Source organism: Ochlerotatus camptorhynchus, unplaced genomic scaffold, assembly GCF_037179485.1.
Source record: "Ochlerotatus camptorhynchus isolate MF236.1 unplaced genomic scaffold, CSIRO-AGI_Acam_v1.1 ptg000374l, whole genome shotgun sequence".
In the NCBI taxonomy this organism is placed as follows: Eukaryota; Metazoa; Arthropoda; class Insecta; order Diptera; family Culicidae; genus Ochlerotatus; species Ochlerotatus camptorhynchus.
This window is the reverse complement of record NW_027040862.1, coordinates 1381457-1394070: the sequence shown is the minus strand read 5'-3', so window position 1 is coordinate 1394070 and position 12614 is coordinate 1381457. Positions and strand designations below refer to the sequence as shown.

At 45.6% G+C, this 12614-nt stretch overlaps 1 protein-coding gene across 1 annotated transcript in view; it reads left to right on the top strand.

Moving 5' to 3' along the window:
- Positions 1 to 5829: 5829 nt before the first annotated feature.
- Vps13B (vacuolar protein sorting 13B) overlaps positions 5830 to 12614 on the top strand; it is a 48082-nt gene continuing 41297 nt past the window's right edge. Inside the window, exons 1-3 of the mRNA XM_065232789.1 lie at positions 5830 to 6322; positions 6390 to 9075; positions 9473 to 12587. Of these exons, the coding sequence (XP_065088861.1) occupies positions 6058 to 6322; positions 6390 to 9075; positions 9473 to 12587 (6066 nt within the window). The 5' untranslated portion in view covers positions 5830 to 6057. The remainder of the gene's footprint in view (positions 6323 to 6389; positions 9076 to 9472; positions 12588 to 12614) is intronic.

Here is a 12614-nt window from a genome sequence, read left to right as displayed (position 1 = left end):
CATCCCCATTGGCGTACATCAGAATCACATTCGACAGCTCGAAGTTGTTCACCTCGAGAAAATCGATAAACTCTATTTATTTTTCAAAATCCCCGCTAATCTTCATGTAGCCGTCCTCCGCTTGCAGCCGATTGAACAGTTCCACCTCCACCTCACAGTTTTTATCGTTGTTGTATTGTTCCATAGTCAACGCCACGGATGAAGAACCACATTCAGCTTGCCGGAATCCATTCGACGGTGGAAACTAACGATTTTAAATTGGTTCACTACTTGACTAGCCTATTGGTCCCAACAAATCGATTAACGTGCCCCATTCTTGTCGCAATTCTAGTACTACACTATGTTTGTTTTGATTCGCTATGAAAGTTTGACAGATAAAATTGGGGGTTAGTGGATTTTCCTATGTTTCGAGAGATGAATCGATTAGCTTGGGCCCGAAGAGAGTACCAGAGCTGAGCCAAAAAGTTGAGCACGTTATTTCGGGACCTTCTGGTCTTAGAGTTTAGTATAGCCAACAATCAATACGAAACTAACGATTTTAAATTTGCTCACCACTTTAGTAGCCTATTGGTCCCAAGCAAACGATTAACGTACCCTATTCTAGTTGAAATTCTATTACTACACTATGTTTGTTTTGATTCGCTATGAAAGTTTGACAGATAACATCAGGGGTGTGTGGATTCATGCAGTACATGCAGGGGTGAGTGAAATAGCTTGGGACTGCTTGGGACCGTTGTTCTGGTACTGAGTGAGCCAAAAATAATAATGATTTTCTTCGGGACCCTCTATGGTATAGCTAAGGAACCGGCATGCACTACACAGCAAAAAAAGTTGTTGAATATTACATCGAAACTGCTGCAACCAGGTCAATCCATCGGTTGTGTAATATCACATTGTACGATGTACATCGATTTTGCGAACAAAATTACATCCATTGATGTAATATTGTATCTGCTTTTTGCTATTACAGCATTATTTCATACATCAGCTTGAATTACGTTGATCGATATTACATTTTTTTTTGCTGTGTAGGGCTACAATCAGTCTTCTTGGAATAGATTTGGTTTGCTTTGCTTATTCTGGTGATTTTAGACTGCATGCATAAATTTATTTTTATCACGCTTCGTTTTCTTGCACAATCACAAATAGACAATCACAAAAGTCATTAAATCTTCAGGGTTGCCAAACTCATGGGATACTTGATTGACACGCTTAGCACCGCGTTTTTCATAGCTTTCGGCACAGCGAAAACTATTGGCACAGATTGGGGTGTGCAGGGTTGATTTCCTCTTGGATTTTGCGCTATTTCTGACACATAGCTTGATAAAGGAGGTTCTCATCCGGCACACGAATCAAGGAATGTGTTTACAGCTGAATTATTAACGAAGGAAAAAGTCGATGAACCCCCTTCTAACAGTCCTTCTAATCCCCTCAATTATGATCGAGATTTTGAAGAGAAAACAAGAATTAGGGTAGGTGTGCCAGATTTGGCAATAGTTAGCGAGCATATTTAGCTACCACATTTTATAAAATAGAAACCGCCATGTTTGGTACACAGCAAAAAAATAATTTTAATATCACATCAAAGTGGATGCACTTCAATCGTATCACACTTGCCAAAAAGGACAAAATTATCATTAATACAGTGCATGAACTGACATTACGCTGCTTTTACTGCATTTATTTATTTTTGTGGCCATAAAAATTACATGACATTTTCGACATGATTAAAGTGCATCCTCTTGGATGTAATTTATAATTTATTTTTTCTGTGTAGCAACTAATACCATGGAATTATTAATCAATTTTAGACTTCTATCTCCAGCGCCAGTGTTGACATCAGTTGTTCCTTTATTGACTGTAGGACCTGGACCCGACTAGATTTTTTGTTTCGAAGGAATTTGAAGAAGGGTTTTAAAATTAATGTGAATTAATCACCAATGTTTTTCAGAGAAAATTAGAGGGAGTTTTAGAAAGAACTCTCAGAGATCGATGGTGAAAATCTCAGGATCCGTGAAAAATACTAAGGGAATCGAATTTTGAGGGCACAACTCCAAAGGAATTCTAAGAATAATTTTAAGTGAATTTCAAGTGCATCACGAAACGAACTTCTAGAGAATTCGAAAGAAATAAAGTTTTTAGAAGAATTTAGAGGAGAACTCCTAGATAATTCTGAACTAAAATTCAAGACAATTCTGTTGTGAATTGCTTGAGAATTCTAAAGAAAATTCAAGTGAATTTTAAATTGAATTATGGATAGCGCTTCGAAGAAAATCTAAAGATGAACTTCTAGACTGTTATCAAAATATTGTTTAGGGACTCCCAGAGAGAATCTCAAATATTTTTTTGCAGAAATCAGAAATAATCTCTACACGGCGAATGAGAACGACTTAAATTTGAGTTTAGTTCACTCATAATCACCAAAAGTGCAGGAACTCAGCGATGAGTAAATTTGCCTCATGGTTTCCTATGGAAAACCTAAAAAATCTGCCGGAAAATGAGGAAATTGACGAAAATTTTATTCAGTCTCGGAGAAGAACCAATAGACTGAGTGAATCAAATCAATTCGGGAACTTTTCCCTGGAAAATCCTGGAAAAACCTGGAAAAACCTGGGAAAACATGAAACAAATTTACTCATCGCTGAGTTCCTGCACTTTTGGCAATTATGAGTGAACTAAACTCTTATTTGGGTCGTTCTCATTCGCCGTGTATGAAGAAACATGATTCCAAAGGAAATGCTTGAGAATCTATATAGGGGAAATGACGGCTTCGGCATGACAGACTATTTTCGGCAACCCAAATTGAAACACTATTTTCACTGGATTTTCTTACGAAAGCACTTCGCTGAATGCATGCAAACGATTCTTTATGCTTTCAGCCACGTAGAAAAAGCAATCTAGCGGTGCTTTCTTGAAATGAAACACACGCACTACAAATTGTAGCTGATTTCGAGTTGCCGACAATAGAACAGCAGATTTACATGCAGTTCAAATGGAACGATTGCCGAAGAAAAACTGGTTGCCGACAATACTCGCTCTCACTAGAGAAGATTGGAGCTTTGTAAAAGCGTTTCAAAACAGTTTTTGACAATTCTTTCGACTGAAATTGTTAGAGCAGCTGGCAGCAAAAGATTGTAAACAAACCAATACTGCATATGTGTGCGTTCCATAGAGAAAAAGGCTATAGAAAGAAGGTCGCTGCTTAGGTTGCCGAGAATACGTAAATTCCCCTATATATAAATGAATTTCTGTCCGTCTGTCTGACCCTTATAGACTCGGAAACTACTGAACCGATCGGCGTGAAAATTTGTATGCAGGGGTTTTTGGGGCAGGAAAAGGTTCTTATGATAGTTTGAGACCCCTCCCCTTCTGTATGGAGGGGGTCCCATACAAATGAAACAGAAATTTCTGCGTAACTCTAGAACTAATCAAGCAAATGGAACCAAATTTGGCATGTGGAGGTCATAGGGGGTAGCCCTTTAGATAAGAGGGGGGGGGGGGGCTACGCACAATTTACTTATAAAATCCTGCAAAGAGTTTTGAGTAAATTTTCATGTTAGTTAAGGTAGGGCCAGCGGGCACATGCGATACGACAATGGAGTGATGCTCGTTAAGGAAATACCCGGAGATGGGCACTGTCTATTTTTCGCACTGGAGTTACGATGTTATAAGACGCAACTAGGATCTAAAGATCATCATACAAAGATAATGGACGTCGAAATTTCGTGGAACACATCCGAAATAACCGGTTGATCGATGATGGGTTTGAAGTCCGGATGAGGATCGCAGTTACCGGGAACATTGGCAGCTGTGTCTTTATCGTCCTGCTCATCTTCGGCTTTGGCTGTGTCGGCTGCATTGATGCTCTGGCTTACCATTCAGGGGGTCAGGCAGCGTTGCCGACGCCAAAATTTCCCCTAGTAACAGCAGCAGCAGCAAATCGGCACAGAGAAGTAAATGAAAATCCACTCCAAAGCGCTTGCGACGGAGGCCCCTTTTGGAAGCTTTCCCAGCATCGTTCGAGCCGTTTTCTGAACAAATTCTGAAATTTTTATCGTTTCAATAGTTGATTTGAACAATTCTATTTTGTCTACTAACAAGACGGACGTATAATATGTGAAGAGGGTAAACGGAGTGAACCAAGGAGTAAACAGACAAAATAATCGATGAACAGCAACTCAGAGTAAAGCTGTCTCACCCCTTGGGTGGGATTGAACTCTCATCGAGTTCTGGGGTTTACCGAGGGGTTTACTTTAGTCGGGGAGGATTTAATAGGTAGAAATTTTATTCAACATCGATCGAGTTTTGGTAAGCGTGATTACCTTAAATCCCAGTCAACGCCGCCGGGATGTTGTGAGGCATAACATCTCTGATCATGCCTTCCTTCGCAAGGTTTTTTTTCCCTTTATTTGAGAGATTTTTAGCCATAGGCTAGTTCATCTCTTATTCCTTCGCAAGGGAAGTAAAGACGTTGGTCCCCGGTTGATGAATTGATGGGTCGATAGGTAGGGTCCAGGTGTGGGATCTGCCTCCTTGGCGTCAGTAGCATTGGTGGTAAGCACGGAATCAAAACAAACATAGTGTAGTACTAGAATTTCGACAAGAATGGGGTACGTCAGTTTGCTTGGGACCAATAGGCTAGTCAAGTAGTGAACCAATTTAAAATCGTTAGTTTCAACCGTTTACGCTTCTTAATCTGTTGGACATCAATACACATTGCCGCAAACTTCGGTCGCATACGTTTATCACCATCCCTCCGCCAATAACTAACTATGGACCTAACTATGGACTAAAAGCTGGAAACTAATGATTTTAAATTGACTCACTGCTTTACTAGCCTATTGGTCCCAAGCAAATCGATTAACGTACCCCATCCTAGTCGAAATTCTAGTACTACACAATGTTTGTTTTGATTCGCTATGAAAGTTTGACAGATAAAATGAGGGGTTCGTGGATTTTCCTATGTTTCGAGGGGTGCATCGATTAGCTTGAGACCGAAGATAGTACCTGAGTTGAGCCAAAAAGTTGAGCACGTTTCTTGGAGACCTTCTGGTTTGTATCCATCAGCAACGTGTCTCGAATAATAAATAAGCGTAGTTTTAAATGAGGTTTTAAATGAGTTTTTTGTTTATGTTAATTTATGTTAATTGTTTGATTTGTATTAAATTGTAGAATAAGTATTATTGGGATAAACATTTCCTGCATTCCTTATGAACAATAAATAAAGAATAAAGAATATAGAGGGTAGGCCAAAATCTCGGTCAAAACATATAGAAATATTTAATTAAATCTAAGGCTGTGAACCATTTGTCGAGTTAAATTTAACACGTGGTTAAAAGTGACATTTTGAAAGCTATTATCTATGTTCGAAAATCCCTGTGCTGTCGATCGACCGGTTTTCGAGAAGAACTTAGCCAAGGTTGTCAAAATTTAACTTCTTGTCTGTCTGAAGTAACCACGCTCGGTTAATCAATAACTTTCCATCTGTCGAATTTTAACCAAAAGTTAAAATAATCCACCAAATGGATCACAGCCTAAACAATTTCTCTGTGTGCACACAAATTCCTTCCGGCAGCATTCAGCCACCATTTGCACCAGCACGCAGCCTCATTCGATTGTAAAATTCCTCATCGACCAACCGCTTTTCGACTACCGGCGACCCGAACCCCGCGTTTGTTTTCGTTCATTTTCTGACGTTTCTCTTCACTTTCGTAGCAAAACAAACCCCTCCTTCCCACTCTTCACCCAAAAACGGTAGACACAAGCACCAGACAGTGGAGACCGTGGAGACGCGATATCGCGAAAGGAAAAAGAAGAAAACCCGTCTCCGTGGAACGAAAAAAAAAATGTTTTTTCGTGTTTGTGTTATCATCATTATCAGAGTGCACAGTAAAATTGTCCAGTAATTCCAGACAGCTTAGGGAAGCATTTTATCAGTGCGTGTTCGTTCGAGTGCGGGAGTGAAAAAATTATATTTGTTTCGATCGAAATTCCGGAGTGCGTCGAAAATAATTACTGCAAAAGTCCCGTTATGTTTGAAAACCTGCCAACAGCAAGATGTTCAAAATCGAATCCTACATTACGCCCATCATTTTGAGCTACGTGGAAAAGTACGTCAAGAACATCCGGCCGGAAGACTCGCAGGTGTCGCTATGGGGCGGGGAGGTCGTGTTCCAGAATCTGGACCTGAAGCTGGACGTGCTGGAAGAGGAGCTGGCACTGCCGTTCCAGTTCCTGTCCGGACACATTCACGAGCTGGCGATTCGGGTACCATGGACAAAGATCGCATCGGAGCCGATTGTTATTACGATCAATACGATTGGTAAGAGGAGTGGGAGGGACGACGACAGGTGGTTGAATGCATTAGTTAATTTTGTTGGAATTTTCAGAATTTGTGCTGAAGCTGCAGGAACCGGGCAATCGGACCGCTCCTCGGAGAGATGCCAACAAGAAGAGTAAGAATTCGGATGAAGCCCCACCTCCGGGCTACATGGCATCGCTAATCAACCGGATCGCAAACAATATCACGATTCGTTGTCACAATGTGATTCTGAAGTACGTGGAGGAGGACATTGTGGTGTCGATGAACATCCAACAGCTGTCGATGGAATCGGCCGACGGCAAGTGGAACCCTGCCTTCATCGACATTTCGCCGACGAGAATTTCCCTGAGGAAGTTGATCAACATTGTCGATTTGACCATCTGCTTGGACAAACGGAACTCAGCCGGGAAGATTGAGGTCTGTCAGGAGCCGGTGTTGTACCGGAGCACGCTGCAAGCACGGGTACTGATGAAGTACAGCAATGTTCCGACCCAGGATCGGTCGTCGATCACGAGGATTGACATCCATAGCAAATTCTTGGATTTCAATGTTTCCTCGCAGCAGTTTCCGATGTTGATGCGACTGTTTGAGCTGGGGTTGGCGCTGAAGCAGGGGAGGATTAAGAGCGAAATTTCCCTAGGGCAGGAGTCCGGTGCGGAGGGTGAAGGAGAAGCTGGACAGGAGTCGCTGCTGACCTGGGCTTGGAATCTGCTACCATCGTTCTTCCCGGAGGAGAACGAGAGCGATCATACGGAGGATCATGAGTTCCATGTTTTCCATGCCGGGTGCTACGTGGATCGGATGAGGATGATCTTCAAGACGCAGGAATTCGTTGGAGATAGTGTGGTCGGGACGGCTAGAAAGATCAAATACAATCCTTTTCTGCAGTTGGATTTGGACGGAGTTCACGGTGAGGTGGTGATCTGCGGGTTGAAGTGGTTCAATGTCAGCGGGGGAATTGCCAGGATAGGATTGCAAGCACTGGAAGATTGCCCGTGTGGACAACCGCTGACGATTCGGGAAATATTCCAGAGCGAAACTCAACTGACGAGGGACGAGCACATTAAAGGTTCTTTCTTTGACGATAGCTCCGGAGAGAGTCGGAAGTACAACGTCAATTGGAACTATCATTTGGGGACCTACTCTCAGGATGTGCTGCTCAAGAAGTCTCCCGCAATAGCGATGGATATCGTCCATGAAGTGCAGATTCCGGACGATCGGCGAACCTCCGAATTTGGCAGCGATTTGGAATTCAGTAATCTATCGGAGAAGTACATGATTCGAGCATTCCTGGGAAAGTTTCGACTGAAAATTAGTGCAGATACTCTGCATCGCCTGAAAACGTTGATTTCCTACAAGGATGCATACGAGTATCCAGCTTATTACGAGGAGAAACCCATTCCTAGCCTGCATCAACTGCTTCCGCCGTCGGCCGAAGACTACGATGCTCTGATGAATGAAATTCCGCTTAAGCAAGTCCACATAACAATCCTTACGCCAATCCTGGAGCTTCATCCGTTCGACCATGGAAAGTTCCAGCTTGGAAGGAAACGTAGTTCCAGCAAGCTTGCCCAATCTCCACAGACCCCCTTCCTCACTGCAGTCTTCAATCGCGTCGAGTGCAACATCCTAACACCTCTTTACCCAAGCAGACTGGTCTTCACGACCTGCCAACTACCGGAACCACCATCCAAGCTCTTCGACAGCTGCTTCCATTCAATTTCCGGAAACCTGGAACGTCTTCAAGTCAAATTACACTACAACGGTTCGGAAATCCCCGTCGCCACTGCCATCAATCTGAATCACCAACATCGTTTCCTCATCTTCCCGGAACTCTGGCCCAACACAGAACTCAACAAAGGCGAGCACAACTACGGCATCTCGGACCTGAAGCTAGTGCTCAATCCGTCGCAATCCTCCGCCGTATACTCCATCCTTCAAACGCTCTCCAGCCAAACTCCCTTCTTTCATCCATCGCAGGATCTCATCCTCAACCTCACATCCTCCACTTTGCCAACCCTAGAACTCACGATCTCCCACGCCCACCTCCGTCAGGTCCTCTCCGAACGCACCTCTTCCCTCAAGCTCACCTCCCGCAGTCTTCGCTGTCTCTCCTACACCCCCAACAACTCATCCACAGAACGCTCCCTGACGGCCCTCTGGCCGGACCACCCCACCGACGAAGACTTCCTCACCATCATCATGCAGCTGCCCATCGATCGTCAGCTGACCTCCCTCGAGCATCCTCCCATATTCTACGGTCGCTTCCTCGATCTCAGCCTGAACGTCGATCCTACCCTGTACGAATTCCTACGAATCCTGCCGGAAAACCTTTCCGCCTGCCGGGACGATCCTTTGTCCCGTGCCCACGCCCGCCACTCGCTTAGCCCTCGGAAATCCGTCGAACGCATGCTGCCGAAGCCAAAGTCCTCGCAACCCATAACGTCTGTCCATTCTAGCTCGGACAAGGTCGAGGGGGCCATTCCGGCGCCACTTCCACCCAATGTCGGATCGACCGTCGCGGAAGACGACACGGAAAAGGACGAATCGGTTGCGATCCACCACAGCCAGACCGCACTGGTCGGGGTGGAGTTTTGGAAGCAGCTTTCCCGGAGGATCATCTTCCACCTGGAGTTCCGCCACTGTACGGTGTACTTCCCGGAGAGGAGCATCGAGCAGCAGGAGCCGGTCAGTGACCGGAGGCAACACCCTCCCGAGGAGGAGTTTGGCGATAATGAGATTGTGATGCTGAAGTAAGTATGAAGGCTGTAGCTATTCAAAGTCTTGTACAGGGGACGGGCCGCTCGCATGCTAAAAGTAACGATTTCAAATCGGTTCCCCGGACCAAACATTATTAAAGTGACTATTATAAAAGTAATCAGAAATCTTCAGAACCTAAGAATTTTCCGGATACCTTCAGGACTAGCTCCGAGAACTTCCAAACAGTTTCAAGATGCTTCTGAACTTCTTTGAAAACGACTTCAAAGTGTTCAGGGAACTTTTGAACAGTTGAGGGAACTTCAAATGTTTGTCTCCCTATGATAAATGTCTCCGTAAAACATTCCAATCCTTCCTGATAGATCCCGGAATTTGTCATAGCTATTCAATTAACCTGTCTCATACCAACTCTCCGTTATCTTCCCCTTCCAGGCTGCCGCTCATCACGATCAACTCGGCGTTCAAATCGACCAGCCTGTCGGCCGGTATCAACCGGTTCCCCATCAGCCTGGCCAAAGCCGTCTGGCCGGACGACCGGGAGAGCTTCCCCTGGACCGTCTCGCTGGCCAACACCTCCAGCTGGACCTACCAGAACCGTCAGATGAACAAACTACTCGACGAAACGACCACCAACATTTCGCTGGTGCTGAACTTCAAACACGACGGTATGGCATCGTCCGCTTGCTTCCATGTAGACACCTCGCCACTGAAGTTGAACGTGTTAAAGGAACAACTGTCACTGCTCACCACAACCCTTAACCGAATTCTCTCCCTACCGATGCTCCAAAGTCACTCGGACGCAAGAGGCAAGCACCGGGAACCGCAGATCTTGGAGATTTCCCAGAAATCCGGTAGCGCTGCGACGGCGACCGACTTGAAGGAGTTCCTAGACATGACCCATAACTCCAGTGGAGCTTCCGAAGAGACGTTAAAGGAGGCTGGCAAAAAGGACGCGCTTCCGGTGTCGATCTGGCTGCAGTGGACCTTCTCCAAGGTGACGGTAAACTGTATCGGCAAGGACGAGATCGGACAGCTGAAGATCAGACTTACCATCGAGTTGGAGGATATCATCTACAGCTTGGACAAACAGGACGTGTATCTCCAGATCAAGGCCAAGGTCGGAGGCATGAGCGGTCAATGCTACGAATTTGACGTCGAAAAAGGAGTTTGGGCAAAGAATGAAGCCCTGGCACTGTCCGTGCAGACGGACTCGGGTGGCTCGAGCAAGTCAGCAAACGATACATTCCTGAATCTGACAATCACGAAGGCGGAAACTACCAACGTTCACACCAAGTGGGACGCGGTGAGGAAGAATCGAGAACAGAATGACACTCTGATCGAGGTGATTGTGAAAGTTGAACAAGTCGATCTACGACTGGACTTGGATCTACTGGAACAGTGCGCGGATGTTTTGACGATTTTCCAACAGAAAGACGATGCGGAGGTTCCTCCTCGGAAGGTCCTAGGAGTGAGAGATCTCCCGCTAATCCTGTTCTCAAGCAAAGGACTTCGGTTGTTCATCCCCCTCCGGGATTGCTCTGATCACTGCAACGCTTACATCTTCAAAATCAACTCCATTACCATGCATCATAACGTGGAGAACCCGATCTGTCGGGTTCCCCTGCGCCCGGACGTCTACACAAAAGCAGCCCAAATGCGAATCCTGAACGTTCCCGGTTCCAAAATCGAAGATCGCCAGTACGAAATCCTACTGAAGGAGATCTCTCTCAGCACTGCATGTTGGTCGGACATTCTGGCGTACATCCAAGAGCAAACATCCTCAACGACGCATCACGATAATCCCGCCTTTGAGTGGAACAACCTTCAGGACGTACAACGCTCGTCCGACTTTGAAGTTAACACGATCTTCAAAGAGTTCAACTTTTCCGTCATCTACGCGCCTTGTATCATTTACAAGAATGTCCTCATCTGTAGCCAAGCTATGGAACTAAACTGCATGTCAGATCTGCTGATGGATTTGGACCTGGATCAGCTGCGACTAGCCGGCAACATCTCCCGAAAGATCAGCAACATTCTTCAAACGATCGCTCCTTCCAGTCAACACAGTTCCTCCTCGAGAAGCAGTGTGATCGAGTTCAATCCAGCTCTGTTCAGCAGTCAACTCAGCCAAGATACAATCAGTATCGATTCGGTTAGGTCGTTGCGGGAATCGGAACTGCCACGTACTCGCCGCAGTTATTCCAAGTTGTCCAGGTTCGAAGAAGACTCCGGAGTCGATTCATACAGGGCATCGGATGCTAAGCAAGCTGCATCCAGCAGTAGACGCAGCGCTGGGGGAGGCTCCCGACAAAGGAAGTTCTCCAGTAGGTCTTCCGAGCAGCTGAAGTCGTCGCTTGGACCGTCCGTTGAAGAGCAGGTCGTTCCGTACGAAGTGTGCTTCTTGGGCGGATACTTCAAAGTTAATCTCTACGACAAGAAAACGAAACAGCCGGAGGACTCCAAAGTATTGTTCCGAATGGTGATGGCTCAACCGAATGGGCTACTGTCGTTGAACCTTCTGGAACGGGTCGTTCAGTTGTCTCTGTTCGACTTGATCATTGAGCTGGATGGACTATCTTTGCTGAAGACGCTTTCCGGTGAACCGGACGATCTTGGAATACCTCAGCCAATCATCAAGACCCGTTTCGTGAACAGTATGCTGAAAAAGAACAACGAATTGAGTGTGGAGTTCAAGCGACCGATCAAGTTGACGATCTCCCATCAGAAATTGAAAGTTCTGCAAGATCTTGCCGATATTTTGGCGGGTGCTGTGGGTGGATCTCAGCACAACAATCGTCCCCAAAGGCACGCTAGGAAGCTACCCAAGCCTATTCTTAGTCGCAACAAGTTCAAAATGATCAAGTCAAACATGTACGACGTGGAGAAAGTCAGCGTGCGGCTGTCTCAAACAATGATCCACATTCTGGATGAAGATCAGCAAGTTTATAACTGTAAACTGTCACTGTCATCGATTCAGTCTATCCTTCGGGTTCAGGAGCGCCCGGCTCGTATGTCGTTTAACCTGGACCTCGAAGAGTTGATCTTTTGCCAAGGTTCTTTCGTGATCATGCATCCATTTTCGTTCAGTCTACAAGCGACCCTAACCCAGGAATACTGGAAACGGGATCCGTCGATCCAGATGAAGTTGCACTCGAGCTACCTACAGCTAGATTTCAATCCGAACAACTTGGTTGAGGTTCAAAGGATGTTCGATCTTCTGAACGGCGTTCTATCAACGAAATCTTCAAACGAGAGTGAACACCGACCATCGCTAACGGCTAGCGATAATCAGACGCCCAGTCAGGAGAACTTGATCCCGCTGGCGACGCCCGGTTTCTCCCAGAAAGATTCCAAAGGGGTTCAGGAAGAGCACTACCAAGATGATCTTCGGGCAGGTGCCTTTCAGTTCATCGAGACGAACAGGAGCAACGAGCTGCCGCTGCCTTATCAGATAAAGATCATCAACCGGGACGTCGGCATCATTTGCTGGAGGTATCCGCAACCCAGGGCGTTGTACAATGTAACCGTCAATCCTGTGCCAATGAACGTAAGTCCACAGATGTGATCATGTCAC